General features: G+C 40.7%; 2 protein-coding genes across 7 annotated transcripts; one reads left to right on the plus strand and one right to left on the minus strand.

Annotated features, from left to right (window-relative positions):
* Positions 1-4: 4 nt before the first annotated feature.
* Positions 5-8,077, minus strand: scpep1 (serine carboxypeptidase 1). Of its 3 annotated transcripts, none has more exons than XM_054759927.1 (13): positions 7,796-7,929; positions 7,189-7,328; positions 6,925-7,014; positions 6,687-6,842; positions 5,662-5,736; positions 5,376-5,448; positions 4,318-4,355; positions 4,119-4,247; positions 3,918-4,002; positions 2,762-2,875; positions 2,559-2,696; positions 2,326-2,489; positions 5-1,132 (listed from the first exon to the last, which is right to left on the minus strand). In XM_054759927.1, the coding sequence occupies exons 2-13, from the start codon at positions 7,261-7,263 to the stop codon at positions 1,070-1,072; spliced, it is 1,200 nt and encodes a 399-aa protein (XP_054615902.1). In that variant the 5' UTR covers positions 7,264-7,328; positions 7,796-7,929; the 3' UTR covers positions 5-1,069. The 3 variants fall into 3 exon arrangements, with proteins under 3 accessions (XP_054615902.1, XP_054615901.1, XP_054615900.1); XM_054759926.1 differs by lacking the exon at positions 7,796-7,929 and adding an exon at positions 8,000-8,061 and having other exon boundaries at positions 6-1,132; XM_054759925.1 differs by lacking the exon at positions 7,796-7,929 and adding an exon at positions 7,945-8,077 and having other exon boundaries at positions 7-1,132.
* Positions 8,078-8,323: 246 nt separating this feature from the next.
* On the plus strand, positions 8,324-13,706 carry coil (coilin p80). Of its 4 annotated transcripts, none has more exons than XM_054759412.1 (7): positions 8,324-8,662; positions 8,822-9,557; positions 9,997-10,083; positions 11,217-11,264; positions 11,367-11,436; positions 12,474-12,584; positions 12,661-13,706. In XM_054759412.1, exons 1-7 carry the CDS (start codon positions 8,400-8,402, stop codon positions 12,738-12,740), a joined length of 1,395 nt encoding a protein of 464 aa, XP_054615387.1. In that variant the 5' UTR covers positions 8,324-8,399; the 3' UTR covers positions 12,741-13,706. The 4 variants fall into 4 exon arrangements, 3 of the variants coding, with proteins under 3 accessions (XP_054615387.1, XP_054615389.1, XP_054615390.1); XM_054759414.1 differs by having other exon boundaries at positions 8,325-8,662; positions 12,474-12,562; positions 12,661-13,705; XM_054759415.1 differs by lacking the exon at positions 12,474-12,584 and having other exon boundaries at positions 8,325-8,662; positions 12,661-13,705.
* The last annotated feature ends 3,421 nt before the right edge of the window (positions 13,707-17,127 follow it).

Here is a 17,127-nt window from a genome sequence, read left to right on the forward strand (position 1 = left end):
TATTTCGAACACACATACAAGGTTACATGAGTACATTTTATATTTGCAGTTCCACAGTGGCCTATGGCTATGGCCCATTGTTAGTCAAAACATTGAAATGAAGATGCACAGTACGTGGTACTATGGCCACTAGGCGGCAGTAATGACGCAAAGGTTGCTGGGACATGACGTTACATCACCGCATGTGGTCAGCCGCGCCACAATACAGTGAAAACAAGTTGTCCTGCTGTTTCGACTGGAAGTGGTATGTTTTGGGCGTCGTACTCTTTCTTTCTTCCCCTTCCTTTGAAACCGTTTCTTAAGTTTGCAAGAAATAAACTGTGCTAGTGGCGGCCTTGTCTTTTGTCCTTGCAGTATCCCGTAGCCTGCCTATTAGCAATGTGGTGTAAACAAAGAATAATGTGAGTGTCAAGGTGACTATAGGAATGTTATTTCGTGTCTTCATGGCTCTAATAACTTAGAAAGTCATAAGCAGGTTTTCTATACTCTTGACTACGAAATCATTCAATTTTGTTAACATTGAATCCTACTTTGCGGAAATGAACTTTCGGGCGGTCGCGCCTGGAACCAATGAACCGCCGTAAACAAGGACTAATTCGTTCCGGAAGCCTAGAGACACAAAACACGTTTCTCTAGTTTTACAAACAATTCTATGTGCATATAATTGATGAATTAAAGGGATAAATGCTTAATTATCACATCTATAATGAAGGTATAGTAATCTTAAATGTCCATTTATCTGTTTCATAGCGGCAGCAGGGGTGAGTAAGTGAACAAATTCACACAGGCGAGTACCCGTGATTCCCAATTTCGTACACTCAGGAGTTTCGAACGACTCGTTCATGACTCGCACATATGTAATAGAGGACGGCGAGTCAGTTAGACTGCCGGGCTTGTGTGCTGCTGTTGGCGTATTTCAGTGTTTTCACCCTTTATTTTGATACTTTTATTGGTTGATGAGATCAGTGGGGATACAAACAGCTACTGTACAACAAATACATTCATCTTTATTAGGAATTGCTTTGGTTTAAAACAAAGTACATAAAAAGCTGACTTCTGATTGGACGCATCAGACTTGCTTGGTGATCATCTTCATCATCTGCAAAGCCATGGCGCCCTGATCTGATGGAATCTGTGATACAGAAGAACTTTTCATTGCAAATGTCACAAAATGCGGGAGCAACAGACGTGATCTTTAAAAAGCCAGGATGATGCGCAACACTCCAAATGTGTCCTATTCAGCTTCCTACGTCAACTCATCAAGTCCCTAAGTCACGTATAGGAAACGTTTAGCGGTGCTTGTCATGTGACTATCCCAAATTCACGCGGTTCCCTAAAAGGTGATTTAATTCTCACCATAACCAGTCAGAACATGTAAAAAGAAAATATTTTATTACAAGAGATGCACGGTATCTTTTTTTTTTTATATACCGATAACGTCCTGCTTTTCGAGACCGACATGATACCGCAAACTTTTAACCTGGAGTTAAGGAGGAGCCACCTGCTGTGGCCCAGCAAGGTGCACTGTATTCAGGCACACGCTCCGAGCAGCCGCTGTGACGCCACGGAGGTCTCTGGCAAACCTTTTGCACATTTCAAATGCCGCGGCTCTGGCGTTTCAGGTGGTGAACACGACCGACTTGCACCGAGAGGCAAGCGATCTTCGTAATCCCGTGGAACATCATGTGGGAACCGCACCACCTTGGGAGAAAGTTCCAGCCAGGCTTTGAGCTTCGCAAGTCTACCACCCCGTGTCCCCCTGTGTCTACGTTTTCCCGGGAAGCAACGGCTCCAACGAAGCAGGAACTCTGGCACGTCAGCGAGGTAAGAGGGGTGTCGTTTGTTTGGCCCCCCGTACTCCGGTTTTGCACGACGCCCTGGATTTTAAGTAATTCCTGACGATCATACACCAGCAGAGAGTCGATGGACATCACAACAAACAATAAAACCGATCACAGTATATTATATAATGCCATGTAATTAATGAAAAAAATGGTCTAAAATGCCGATAATATCAGTTATCAACAATAATTTGTAGCACAATTATCAACCAGCAAAATCTGTTATCGTGACAGGCCTACTGATAAGTTTTTTTGTTTTTTTTTTCCCAGGAGCATTTGGTACAACGTCCTTCCTCTTAAAGTGAACGTTTGTTTACAAGTGACCTTACGACAGACTGCTAACATCAAGGAGTGCTTGATTCGCTCAACCGCACACAATATGTGTCATCTCGCCTCATTGGAGCATACTTTTAAATGATCAATTACCGGAGCGATTTTTTTATGTTATCGGATTATCGTATGACGTCTCGGCCCTGTGTCTTACCATGTGACCTGCTTTGAGGATCCAATAAAAGGCAAAGTTCTTAAAGGACTTGACGAAAGCGCCAGTGACACCAGGAGAGGTGGGGTCGTCCAAGGCGGTCCACCTGAGCTTGTTAAAACCCGGCAAGCCCGCCCACTGCAGCTTCTGCACCCACAGCTCCTGACCTGAAAGAGTCCATCTTTCCTGTGAGTGTGTGGAACCCAGGAACAGCGGAGATACAACAAAAAAGTTACCCAGCGTGTCCACTATCAGGTCCAACTGTCCGTTGTACACGGACACGTTCACTCCGGCAGCCAGCAACTCGTCCACGATGTTCACCACAGGCCTCATAAAGTCTCCCGCCATGTAGCTGAACACCTCTTCAGCCTGACCTGCAAACACCATCACTTGTCGTATACACTCTATAGGATGTCTTTCTATGGACCTGGATCGGTACCTCCCCAGGTGACGTTGTCAGGGATAATTCCCAGTTTCTCCCGTATTGCTCCGTTCATCAGCTCGCTCAGCGTTTGTCTCTGCAGGGGGTGGACGTGGCGTCTAGCTTGCAGGGCTGCAAGAAATTCAACAGAACTCACGTTCAACTTGATATTCTTCTTTCTTCTACGTGCACAAGTTCTGATTGTGGAGCTCTTGGTGTCCAGAGTACAACCTGGGGGGGCCATTTGCGGCACATTTGACAAATATCATTTCACAAGAAAACTAAAAAAAACAACAAAAATGGAAAAGTAAGCCATAAAGTCATTTTACAAGAATGAAGTCAAAATATGAAGAGAAAAAAGTTCAGTAATTCAGCAAGAAAAAGTTTGAAAATTTTACGAGACCGTTATGAGGAAAAATAATATCATTTCAGCAGCATGAAGTTGAAATATTCATGACAAAATAAGTTATTTTCAAGTGGTAATATTACGACGAACAAAGTTGCAGAAAGACCAATAAAGTGGAAACATTGTGGGAGTAAAGTCATCATCATGAGAAGAACATTTACAAGAACCAAGTTTAAATATTTGGAAAATCAATCATTTTATGACAGAAAAGTCCAAATATGAAGAGAAAAAAGTCGTATTCTAAGGAGAAAAAATTTCAGTTTTATGAGAAGAGATTATGAGGCAAAATAATGTCATTTTAGTAGCATAGGGTGAAATCTTCAAGAAAAAAATATGTTACATTTTTAAAAGATAAAACAAAGTTTCCTTTTTTGGAAAATTCCAAAATACGACAGTAAAGTCATCATATGATGCAAAGAACGTTGACAAAGATTATTAAGAAGAAAGTTGAAATATTTGGAACATTTTTTTAAAAAACCCTGCAAAAATGGGGGGAAAAGAAGAAATAATCTACTTTGTCATGCATATGACGTGTGTCCCGTGTGTCCCTTCCTTTCATTTTTCACTATGTGGCCCCCTAAATGAAAAAATATTAAGGTTTGGACACCCCCTGGTCCGAGGGGCCAGACAAGCTGAAGACGACTTTGAAATGTACAAAACCGTAGTGTCACAGCATCCATGTCTTCATTTCCATTCATTCACGACAGCGTTTCATCCCGCTTTCCTATTTGTACACACACACACACAGCGTGGTGGAGGCATGCTTACATATGAAGTTCCTCCCTGCTGAAGAGGCAGCGTGGTCAGGTGGCTCCTGTGAGAGGATGTTGTAGAAGTTGACTCCGTTGGTGTTCTAAGGAAAAAGATGAGGTGTGTCATATGACCTTCTAACCGGATGCACACTAACTGACGTCCCTACGAGATTTGTCCCTGAGAGCAAAGAGAAGCAATGATTTAGTAGAAGCAAACCTGCTCCACCACCGTCTCAGCCACGGACCACAGCTCTGTGGCTTTCTGGAACTGCTTTTGCTCCACGGCGTCTTTCACCGCCTCTGCTGCGCCGCTGACTTCCTTCAAACCGCGATCGTCCAGCAGCGACTGCAAACAACGCAACACAAGGAAAGCGCCTCAGGGAGGGACTTCGGCGTTTGATCTCGTCGCAACTTACAGTAGCGTAGAGATACGGGCCCCACGTCATCACGGAGTCTGTGGAGGAAAACACCAGATTGAAGACTCATCATTCGGCATGTTACATTTTCCACTGACGGCTGCCGCAATGCTAATAAACACAGCCACTGCAAATACGCCACCTAGTCAGCATTTAAGTCACATTGGAAAAATATTTAAATATTTAACAAGAAAACAGTAAAAATGGAAAAATCTGTAATTTTACACAAAGTCAAAATATAAACAGACAAAAGTTGTCATCTAATGAGAAAATGTCATTTTATGAGAATAACTTTAGATATTATGAGGAAAAATAAAGTAGCATCAAGTTAAAATTTGAAAGATGTGATTTTTTTCAATTCATAACATTATGAAAAACTATTTTCATTTTTGGGAAAAAAGTAATGTTTCAAGAATAAAGTGTAATAAATATGATGGCAATAAAGTCATCATTAGGAAAAGAACATTTGCCAGAAGATTAAAGTTTGGAAAAAGACAGAAATTTTAAAAAACAGCAAAAATGGGAAAATCTGCAGTAATCTTACAAAAACAAAGTCAACATGTTAACAAAAATAGTCATCATTTTACCAGAATTATGTTTAAATATTAAAGATTGATTCTTTTAAATTTGTAATATTATGAAAAACAACATTTTGGAAAATGCTACGGGAATAAAGTCATAATATTATGAGAAGAACTTTTAAAAGAAGAAAGTTAAAACAGTTGGAAAATTAAAAAAAAAAATAAACAAAAGCTGCAATTTTACATGAATAAACTCTTCATATTATGAGGAAAACAATATTCTTTTAGAAGCATAGGGTTGAAATATGGCATATTTGGAGGATTTCAAGAAAGAGTAAAAATGGGGGAATAAGTAAAGCTGATCTGCTTTTTCGCCTTTCTGACAAAGCTGAGATGAAATACCCTCCATACAACGTGTTGGCACCACTGGCATCCTTTCTTTTTTCACTATGGGGCTCTTGCTGGGAAATATTTAGGACACCCTCGGTTTTAGCGGACAGCCAGGATCCATGAAGATGTGGATGTAGTGATACCAACCCACTGGTGATATCCACGAGTCTCCAAGCGCCACACCAGCAAAGCTGCATTTCACATCCCCTTGTGCCACAGCCTACATGGAGATACACACAGTATACCACACACACACACACACACACACACACACACACGCGGGCTTAAGTGGAGGTACATTTCTGTCTACTACTCTACTCTTCACTTCTTTTGTTTTTTTGACATGTGACTGTTTCTTTCCACTGCACATTGGAGACGAATATTCTAAGCAGATTAGAATATAAAGGTGTGGAAAAAGGAAAAGTTGGCTGACCTTTATGAGTTGAAGGGAGATGGCGGCTGCCATCTTTCCTCCGTATGATTCAGAGAATATGTAGAAGGGTATACTCTTAAAAAAAAAACACGCACAAAATAAGCAGTCACTTCACTGGGAAAACTGAAATAAGCAGCGACAAAATAAGCACAGCATACTGCTGAAGGAATGACAGGCAGCCACACATGCAAATATATATATATATATATATATATATATATATATATATATATATATATACACACACATATACATACAGTATGTATATATGTCAAGGGAAAGGCTTCTTGAGACGTCATCTGTACTTCTGTGAAGAAGGTGTCGGACGTTTTGCTCCTCATCCAAAGAGCTTCGTCAGCGAACTAACAAGTGCTGGTAGCCTAGGCCTTAAATACAGTAAGAGTGGGCAGAATTGGCTCTTAGTCATGCAATGATGTGGAGCCAGGGCCGAGCCAGAACAATAGATGCTAACGAGCCAGTATCAGAGTCGTTCATACCCAACTACAGGGAGCTACACTTCCCTTTGATTGGAGGGATTATTATTACTATTATCATCTATTATCACCTCTACTGTTTTCTCATTTGTGCTGGTTTTTTGGGGTTTATTGTGCTTTTTTTCCTCTATTATCCCCGTTTTTTCTTTTTTTGCTTTATTGTTCCTTTTTGCTGTATTATTTCTATTTTTGCTGTTTTTATTTTGCCATTCTTGCTGTATTTTTCCCATTTTGGCAGTTTTTTTGGGTCAATCGGCAGGAACATGGGCAGGAAAAAAAGGAGCACTTAATTTACTCACCTGCACAGTACAGGTAATCTCACCTGATTGTAGCGTTTTTTGAAATGATGGGTTATCTGAGCTATTTTTAACGTTATGGGATTTATCGGTATGATGTCAAAATGCCCTCATGACGGCCCAATAATTATAATGCAGCCTAATGCTAAATGCTACCCGAAAGTTGACCACAAACCCCTTGGGCCCCACCCAATGAATGTCATTGTTGAGGGTTTGTTGCATGAAGTTGCCGTACCTGAAACTCATCCACCTTAGCAAAGAAGCGTTTGAGGAGGACGAGCATGTCCGAAGCCACCGTGTCAACGTCGGTGGCGTAACAATCCGGCCTTTCCGTGTAGCTAAAGCCCGTCCCCACTGGGTTGTCCACGAATAAAACACTGGCTGCCTTGACCTGCAACAGCCAGCACATAGCTCCACTTTGTCACAAGCAGGAAAACATCTTCCAATGTGAAGCATGAAGTGAAGCATCTTACCCAGCTGCTCTTTCTGGCTTGTAAGTCGGTGTTCAGAGGTCCAATCTCCCCAAAGTTCCCAAAGCCACTTCCTGAGCCTCCTGGTCCACCCTAAACAAACATGTGCAGCTCATTGTGTGAACACAAAGTCCACCATGGACAGCACAGTCATACATACAGTACGTACGTACATACGTACTGTGCTCAGACATACAGGACACCACGTATTACTATGACGCCATCTTGCAAAGCCTCACAAAATGTTTGCCAACGCTTGTGTCCCACCTGCAGCCACATGACGAGAGGAAGTTGCTGGTATTTCACAGACGGGTTGTCTGCGTAGTAAAGCCACCAGAACATGTGGGCCCCATCTCTAACGTCCACATAGTCCCACACTTCTTTTCCCGCCAGTGGAGACGAGGACCCTGCAAACAATTCACAGGTATTTGAACTTGAAAGGCTGTACGCAACAACGCCCATGTTTTACTCGCTCAACTGTGCAGTGGCCACTCCTGTCCTGCAACACAACACAACCTAGCTTGCTTGCTCTGTTACTGACACTTTTGCTACATCAGGCAACTCTCCACCATTATTCCACATTGGAAGACACTCTAGCATCACGTTAGGTATAATGGATGCACAGCACCACCTGCATCTACCAGGAGCAGTCTCTGGCATTCCGGTGCCATTGCAACTCCAATTTTGTTCTATTAACCTTGCTGCACTTCCATTACGGTGCACGTCGTGTCTCGACACATTATATACACACATTATATTCAAAACATTTATTTTAGACATGATAAATTCATAAACAATTATTAATTTTCCTAATTATAATTTTTGGTAAACAGACAAATGCACAACTTTTAGGCCATTAAGTAAAAGAAAATACCATTTAATACTTGCTAGCATCTCATTTCATCACGAATTTGATCACTACTATCGATTAACAGGATCTAGTGATCTAGTATCCAAATTATAGTCACTCTTCTGGTTAATATTAGCAGTGCTTCAGTCAAGCGATATCAGACACAATCCCACCTTTACTAGCGATTGCAATCAATAAGGGCAAAACAATCCCTACAATAGCTCGAACCATTTTGCGCCCACAGCTTAGAAATCACATGACATCACTCAGTCAGCTGACACTTTCTGCATCTTCTTCATGTGTTTTCCCGAAGAGTAAGCACTGTCTCGCTGCTGCCGCCTACCTGTGACTAAGTATTACTGCTGAGCTATGTCAGTTGTGTCTGACGGTCTACTGGGGCTGTGTTTTTTTATGGAAAGACGTTGCTTTTATAGTGCACTCAACCCATGAAGGTCATATTTTAATTTTAACCACAAATTATGTATTTCATTTTAACCGATAGCACATACGCTAAATTGTAATGTCTTTTGGCACCTACGGCGTGCCGTAAATGTTTCCAAGATGGCGGCCAATCTGCGCGTGCTCAGTAACGATAAATGTTTAAAGTATAACACGACCACAAGCAAGCATGGCCGCTGCTGTGGTTCCGAGCGGTGGCAACCAAATCCGTGTCCGTTTACACTTTGACTATCCGCCGCCAGCAGTGGCGGATTGCCGCATGTGTTGGCTGCTGCTAGACTTGAACACCTGCCGCATGGTGTCCGACCTGGAGAGCATCGTCCGTGATAAGTTTGAGTTGAGTCGCCGTAGCATTATCAGCCTCTTCATCGACAATTGCTATCTACCACACACGGAAAGCATTTATGTTGTTCGTGATAATGACAGCATCAGGTGAGTCTTTTCTTATACACATTCATTGTTTCGAAGTAACTCGTCTCTTACGTTACATACATTTGAAAGATGCCTGACCGACGGTGGCCGACGGGGGCGACACGCACGCACGCACGCACCGCTTATTTGATTCCTAAACTGTTTGTTTCCATTTTTTAGAGTGAAGGTGGACTGCTGGTCTAAAGTGAACGGTCATACGAGTGAGCCAAGTGTGAACTTCAAAAAGAGACAGCGACCCACGGAGCCAAGTGACGGTGGAGGAAATGACACCAGCGTGGAGCGGATGCAAACAAAGAGGAAAAGGCAGGTGGAGGAGAGTGTGGACTCTAAGCAGACATCAAGTGCTGAGAGAACCAAAAAGCCCAAAAAGAAAAAACAGAAGGCAGAAGGAAATGGTCTGATGGGCAAACCAGCATCTTCTCCCCCCACAAAAAGTCACAAAGACTGTAAGATGAAGGGTGAAGCACCACATGCAATATTCCATAATCCCCCTGCTTCAGATTGTAGTTGTGACGTGAGTAAGAACAATCAAAGTCCCAAAACTAAAGCCAAAAAACCAACCAAAACAAGCACCGCAGTCCCCAAAGTAGCTTCACGCACCCCACCTGCCAAGAATTCTTTTCCATCCCCACCCTCATCAGACACACACGTCTCGAATGAAGACGCCGCCGCTGTCGGTCTCCAGTCGAGAACTAACAATTTAACCACTGTTCGACCTACATTAGCACCCGATCATCAGTCAAAATCCAAGTTGTCAAACTGTGCTGAGGAGCATCGGAGCGTTCCAACACCCCCGACTGGCAACACCACACAGCAGCAGAATTCTTGTGACAAAAAGCACGGGGAGAAGATGGAGGCGCTTCCCCTGCAGCCCACACAGCAACAAAGCTACTGTGTGAGTATGCAAATACCAATGCAGCATCTCGCTAGCATGTTTGACCTGCCGACGTGTCTCCATGGCACTGTGCTCACATGTTTACATGCACCCTTCAATGTCATACTCATTTTCAATGATTTGACTTTCTTTTTCTAACCTGGAATGATAATATGAAGATCAGGATCAGTACTGGGTGCACAGGTTGCATTGTGTTTGTTCCTAAATGGTGCTAAGGGTGGGAACTGTCAAGGAGAAATGGAGACTGATGGAGGTGTCCTGCACCCTGCTGAGATGCCAGGCAGCAAAAGAATACCGTAGTTGGAGTTTTCTACTTCTGCAGAACGAACAGCTTTTCTGGGTGAAGGGTTTGGAATATTGACACTGTAAATAGTAAATACAGTGTTGTTTTTTATTTATGAAAACTGTGCTTTTCTCTTGTCTTCGTGTGTATATGTAGAACGGAGCTGAAAGTACGCCACCAGATTACAGCGCCATGCCCCTTCTAGCTGCCCCCCCACAAGTGGGACAGAAGATCGCCTTTAAAGTAAGTTTGTCTTTTTTTTATTAGCTAAACGTAGATTCCAACTTTATCATTCCTAGCATAGATGAGTCTTGTAGCGTCTAGCTGGATGTTGTAAGGAAGAGGAAGAGGAGGAGGAGGTCCATCAACGATCTCGTCACTGCAAAAACAAACCAGGCAACTGCTGGCTGAACCACGCCAAAACAACATCAGCAAACCCAAATGTCCTCCCTTCACACGCACACACACACCGACTCATGTCATGTTCACAGACGGTCGGAAATCACAAAACACATCTGCTCTTATGAAAGTGAAAGTAATAACCAAGCAGTGAAAGTGACAGTTCCGTTCCAAGACTAACTTCTACCGAAATGATAAATAAGTCGCTCGCATTGTACACACACCACATATAAAACACTAAATACAAGAATTTAATGAAATAATGATAATAATAATAATAAAGTAGTTAGTCCAAATACAACCCATGGTTTTCGCCCCAAATTTGCCGCTGGAGACCAAAATGGCCGACTTCCTGTTTGTTTGGCAAAATGGCTTCAGGAGACTTTTTTGTGCGTCCTGTCATGAATGACGTTGCCACCAAATTTCGTGACGATCCATGTAGCTGGAGGCAGGGTCTATTTTTATTCAATCTTTAAAGGGGGCACTACCGGGTGAATTTTGGGAGTTTGTGATTGGGACCCCAGAAATGTCACATTTTTTGCTGCACCTGACACACTTGCAGAATTTGGTGAGGTTTCATGCATGTTCAGGCATGTGGGAGGAAAGTTGCTGAATAATAATAATAAACATGCAGTTTCAAAAGGGCCTTCATGGCTGCTGCTTGGGCCCTAAAAAACAAGCTTTTCTTGTCAATAAGACCAGTACACTGCCTAGTTATTACTGTCACTGGAAAAGGATCCGCGACCTTGCAGTTATTTGATTTCTGAGTGTCTGTGAACGTAACACGAGTAGAGAAGATAGCTAGGTTTGCTGATGTTGTTTTGGCCGACAGCAGCCTGTTTAGTTTTAGCAATACAGACGTTGGTGATGGTACGATATCATCTCTATCCTTCATGATGCTCACGGCCACTGAAACACATGCGGCTGATATTGATATCAGCGTATGAATCGCTTCATCCAAATGTTTGTGTTCACAGCTGCTGGAGCTTACTGAAAATTACACACCTGAGGTGTCGGATTATAAGGTAAGTACACGTCCCGCTGGAGGTGATACTTCATTAGTTTACGGCATACATACTGTACGTATGTACATGTAGTAAGTTTCTTGAAAGTGTTGTCTGTTTTAGGAGGGTAAGATTGTCAGCTACGACCCCACGAGCAAAGAGATTGAGCTGGAACTTCTCTCTGCCGCACAAGGTAGCACTCACTCCTCATTGTGTCAGCACAATGACATCCACTCGTCTGATGTAGCTAATACAGTGCATGTCTGAGATCAAACATGTTTATGGGCCTTCAAGTACTGTATTATACGTGTGCATCATTGAAAGACATCCACTTTTTCTCCCACCAAACGTCTACACTGAAGGTGTGAACCTAGCTGATGTTCCATAATGTCTCTGCACTACCGCAGCAACTCAATAACTTGCTGACATTACACTAATCCATCCTTTTTCACAGATAATTGCTTCCAGACACGACCATCATAAGTGAATTTATGCAAAGCAGGATTCAATATTTGTAAAAGGAATATTTTCCTAGTTAGAGCATAGAAAACCTGTTGACAGCCTTCTAAATACGCTTTGTAACATTATTACAGCCCTCTAAACATGAACAAACACCCCAATAGTCACCTTTAGACTCCTATTACCCAAAGTAGTAGACAATAAGACATAGAAAACCGATTTACAACCTTCTAAATACATGTTTTAACATTATTAGAGCCCTCTAAACATGAACTAACATGCCTATACGGTAGTTACCTTTAACTTCTATTAGCCAATATAGTAGACATAATAAGAGAAAATAAGACAAAATATAGACTCAAATGTGTTATCAATGGGAGAGCTCCTTGTTCTTTTTGGACTTCCTGTTCTGTACAATTCATACATTTTGCGTCAGTATGCATATTTTTGGCTAATATGCCATTTTCAACCACGAAATAGCATGATTTAGCAATACCTTTTCAAAGAACTGAGAGTGACACTGCAAAATTCAAAGCACGAAGTGGCGAGGGATTATGATATGTTCTATACACACACACAGACACACACACACACACACACACACACACACACAGACAGTAGGGAAACCAAGTATAAAAATAAGGGGATTCAATATTTTGAAGATGGATGGAATGCATTTCTAGTTTCTCTGCAGCAGTTGCAGAAGTAAGGAAGATGTGTCGTAATATAGAAGCTGCATTTGATGTGATTTCCAATATGTCCCCCCCCCAGCCCCGTCAGAGCCTGGCAAATTTGACTTGGTCTATCAGAACCCGGATGGTTCAGAACTTGTGGAGTATGCTGTGTCCAGAGAGTCCTGGGTAATAAAGGCTGTGCAGAAGTGTAACTATAAGCCTGGAAACAGCTGAGTTCTTTCCTCACGCCGGAAATAAAGCATCTTCTCACTTTTTGCTCGCAGGTCAAAGAGCGATGGGACTCCCTGCTGGAACCAAGGCTTTTTATTTAACTTTTCTCTTCATTGTTGGAGCATTTTCATGAGGTTTTACTGGAATGGCAGGTGGTCCTCAGGTTACGAACGTTCCTGGACTGGGAACTTCCGTGATCGCTAAGTCACTCGCGCTCTACACACGACCTATCCGAGACAGCCGAAAGAAGATGAAATACAGGAATGACATGAAGGAGTCATAAAAAGTCCTTACTTTTATCAGTGTTGGTCTTACCTTCTTGTCCCAGGCTAGTCCTCTTCACATCTCCTTGTAGCAGCGCACCAAATCCATGACCCCTGTAGCATCCCATCATCTTCATGCTTAAAGATGGTCAGCGCAGTCCATCCGTGTCTCCTGATGTTCGTTTTCACTTCCATGGTGACGGCTTTCTGTTTCTTTGGTGCAGTGCCGCTTGGGAGACATCATGAAGTGTAAAAAGCAAACAACTAAGCAATGTTATTCTTCCTCGGTGTGGCTGAGCGTGTGGAACGTATACCTCAGCAAGTCATGTGTTTATGGACCGATTAATTTATTGGAGTGCGTTCATGACCTTGAAACCTAACACCACAAACCAGCGACCACCTGTACCATGTGCTTAAATATGTAGTATTTAAATGGGAACACGACCCGTCCCGGTTGTGTCCCGCCTCTCACCCTAAGACAGCTGGGATAGGCTCCAGCATACCCGTGACCCTCGTGAGGACAAGCGCTATAGAAGATGATTGGATGGATGGATCGATGTCAACATTCCGTCTGACAGTTTGGTTTTAAATGACATGCTGGCCCCAGCTATTCACTTTGGACCACATTTTCTTTTAAATCTTCTTTGACTGCTTTCCACAACGGGCACATAATATTTGTATGTTTTGTATACAGGATGCAAAATATTTTTGTAATAAAACCTTGCAGTCTGTTTTGTTACTATCATGTAAATGTTTGTAAATAAATGATGCTTATTGTTTGAGTCACACAACAAGCATGAGTTGCCATGACGATATCTGATGCAAGTTTAGTTACGCTAATCAATGATGCAAGTTTAGTTATGCTAATCGATGCAAGTTTAGTTACACTAATCAATGATGCAAGTTTAGTTACGCTAATCAATGATGCAAGTTTAGTTACGCTAATCAATGATGCAAGTTTAGTTATGCTAATCAATGATGCAAGTTTAGTTACGCTAATCAATGATGCAAGTTTAGTTATGCTAATCAATGATGCAAGTTTACGTACACTAATCAATGATGCAAGTTTAGTTACGCTAATCAATGATGCAAGTTTAGTTATGCTAATCAATGATGCAAGTTTAGTTATGCTAATCAATGATGCAAGTTTACGTACACTAATCAATGATGCAAGTTTAGTTACACTAATCAATGATGCAAGTTTAGTTATGCTAATCAATGATGCAAGTTTAGTTACACTAATCAATGATGCAAGTTTAGTTACGCTAATCAATGATGCAAGTTTAGTTACGCTAATCAATGATGCAAGTTTAGTTATGCTAATCAATGATGCAAGTTTACGTACACTAATCAATGATGCAAGTTTAGTTACACTAATCAATGATGCAAGTTTAGTTATGCTAATCAATGATGCAAGTTTAGTTACGCTAATCAATGATGCAAGTTTAGTTATGCTAATCAATGATGCAAGTTTACGTACACTAATCAATGATGCAAGTTTAGTTATGCTAATCAATGATGCAAGTTTAGTTACGGTAATCAATGATGCAAGTTTAGTTACGCTAATCAATGATGCAAGTTTAGTTATGCTAATCAATGATGCAAGTTTACGTACACTAATCAATGATGCAAGTTTAGTTACGCTAATCAATGATGCAAGTTTAGTTATGCTAATCAATGATGCAAGTTTAGTTATGCTAATCAATGATGCAAGTTTAGTTACGGTAATCAATGATGCAAGTTTAGTTACGCTAATCAATGATGCAAGTTTAGTTACGCTAATCAATGATGCAAGTTTAGTTATGCTAATCAATGATGCAAGTTTACGTACACTAATCAATGATGCAAGTTTAGTTATGCTAATCAATGATGCAAGTTTAGTTATGCTAATCAATTATGCAAGTTTAGTTACGCTAATCAATGATGCAAGTTTACGTACACTAATCAATGATGCAAGTTTAGTTATGCTAATCAATTATGCAAGTTTAGTTATGCTAATCAATGATGCAAGTTTACGTACACTAATCAATGATGCAAGTTTAGTTATGCTAATCGATGCAAGTTTAGTTACACTAATCAATTATGCAAGTTTAGTTATGCTAATCAATGATGCAAGTTTAGTTACGCTAATCAATGATGCAAGTTTACGTACACTAATCAATGATGCAAGTTTAGTTATGCTAATCAATGATGCAAGTTTACGTACACTAATCAATGATGCAAGTTTAGTTATGCTAATCAATGATGCAAGTTTATGTACACTATTCACGAGCATTTGTGTTAATTATAGGCCATTAATGGTTTATTTTTACCAGTGTAATAATGATACAAAACACATCTCCAATGAGTTTTAAAAAAGAACAGTTTGGTGCACAAGTTAGAATTATTTAGAAGTGTTTTGTAATATACAAAAGGTTGAAAGTATACATACATAATTGTTGGGATACGTCTGCATGATAATATTGTAAACCCTTTCAAGGTCATAAATAGTGCGTCTTTTTATGGTAGCTTTGTTTCATCATAAAGTTACTATAAACATCCTAAATGAACACAGAAGGATACCAGCAATATTCATCACATCCTTATGTCATTTCATTAGAGGTGCTGAAAGTTCCAGAATGTCTTTGAAGTGGACAAATACTGATGAAACGTTAGTGACGATGATTGGCTGCAGCTGGTAGTTTGCTCATCCTTCAAACAAGTCTTGGACGTTGGCACAAGGCGGGTACTACAGTACTACAACTTGAAGTATCAATACTACGCTTCAACCAGTAAGCAGCTTTACCAACTACAGTGGTTCCCAAACGTTTTACAGCGGTGTAGCCCTCCAACCATGTACCCCCTAATCCTGCTCGCTTCAAAAACAAAACTTTTTTATCTTAAAAGTAGTTGGTTCATTCATTTTATAGCAATTCCGGGTCAAAACTTTGTATTCTGCATGGTGACGTTTTGATAAGGTTTGGCATGAGTACTGATGATCGACAAGTGATCATGAGCTTACCTAGAGTACAGTAACGTCCATTCCCGTCTGATGTTAGCATCCTTCCCTAATGTGTTAGTCTGTTTATTCCCAAAGCTTTCTTTGGACAATGAATTTAAATAACGGATTTTTTTACGTTTGAATTTTGTGAGGTTAATTTAATTCTTTTTACGTGATATTAGGTGGAAAATGTCATTGAAAAAAGTTTGAAGGCAAAATGCCTGCGCTTTAAAAAAAAAAAAATCAGCTCATTAAAATACGGACTTTTTCAGACTGCAGAAATGTGAATATATCTTCAGAGTGCTAAAATATGGTGTTTTTAAATTCGGTCCAAAAGAAGGGTCTCAGAGCCAGCCAATCAAGTATAAAGTGCACAGTCACGTGACACAGGTCTTTAGAAAAAGCAGAAGTCTCAGTTTTGAAACATCAGAATTATTTGCAATGAATTTTTTTTAACTGATTTTTTTTTACACTGAAATTTGATGAAGTGAATTGTCAAACGCCAATTTTAACCAACTGAACAAACACGTTTTGCTTACAAATTTGTTATTCAATAACATTTTCAGCATAATTTCACATTCTAAAAATTCAGCCCGCAAGATTGAAACACAATTTTGTTACATAAATCCCGTCTAAGAAAAATCTTTGGTAATAAAGACACAAATTAACCTTCATGCGTGATTTTTTTTTTTTTTTTTGGCCACTCACAAAGTTTAACAATGTTGACAAAGCAGTATCCCAGGTACAAAATCACCAACGATAAGGCCTCCTTGGGTGGAATCCCCACGCACTGACAGGTTTTTGGATCAGAGCACCAAAATAAATCACCCTTCCAAGATTAAATGGACAAAATAATCATCAAACAAACGTGCTTATTTGTTCATATAATGCCCACACAGCATTCTCGTCTGCTCATTTGAGGCGTTCAGGCACACTCGTAATTGTGAGGGTTGGGTGTTAATTTTTCATTTTTATTCCCGTACCACCTATTACAGCTGGTGTACCCCACTTTGGGAACCCAGGCTTTACTACAAATAAAAAACACTCACGGTCTTCCTGTTAAGACTCGACTGCATCAAAGGATCCCAACTATTTATTTACAACATTCTTAGAAATGAAGAATTGTATTTATTGAAGCATTACCTGCAAGTGGTTTGCGTTGCAGGTGTTTTGTTTCATTTTTTTAATCCTAAAAGCTGTTTACACAACTAAAAGATATCATCAGTAATGATGAGGAAATGATGCATTCACTGGTTGTTACTGTAACCGTGGAAGGA

The sequence above is a fragment of the Dunckerocampus dactyliophorus genome, chromosome 18 (assembly GCF_027744805.1).
Source record: "Dunckerocampus dactyliophorus isolate RoL2022-P2 chromosome 18, RoL_Ddac_1.1, whole genome shotgun sequence".
In the NCBI taxonomy this organism is placed as follows: domain Eukaryota; kingdom Metazoa; phylum Chordata; class Actinopteri; order Syngnathiformes; family Syngnathidae; genus Dunckerocampus; species Dunckerocampus dactyliophorus.

Bases quoted from the DNA above. Each gene is read 5' to 3' on its own strand.
- scpep1 (XM_054759925.1), bottom strand. From the start codon at position 8,002: ATGGTTCGAGCTATTGTAGGGATTGTTTTGCCCTTATTGATTGCAATC. The intron at 7,015-7,188 runs GTGGGACACAAG...ATGTTTGTTTAG, and splicing joins CTCTCGTCATGTGGCTGCAG to GGTGGACCAGGAGGCTCAGG. The intron at 6,843-6,924 runs GTAAGATGCTTC...TGGCTGTTGCAG, and splicing joins AAGCCAGAAAGAGCAGCTGG to GTCAAGGCAGCCAGTGTTTT.
- coil (XM_054759412.1), top strand. From the start codon at position 8,400: ATGGCCGCTGCTGTGGTTCCGAGCGGTGGCAACCAAATCCGTGTCCGT. The intron at 11,437-12,473 runs GTAGCACTCACT...TCCCCCCCCCAG, and splicing joins ACTTCTCTCTGCCGCACAAG to CCCCGTCAGAGCCTGGCAAA. The intron at 12,585-12,660 runs GTAACTATAAGC...TTTTGCTCGCAG, and splicing joins AATAAAGGCTGTGCAGAAGT to GTCAAAGAGCGATGGGACTC.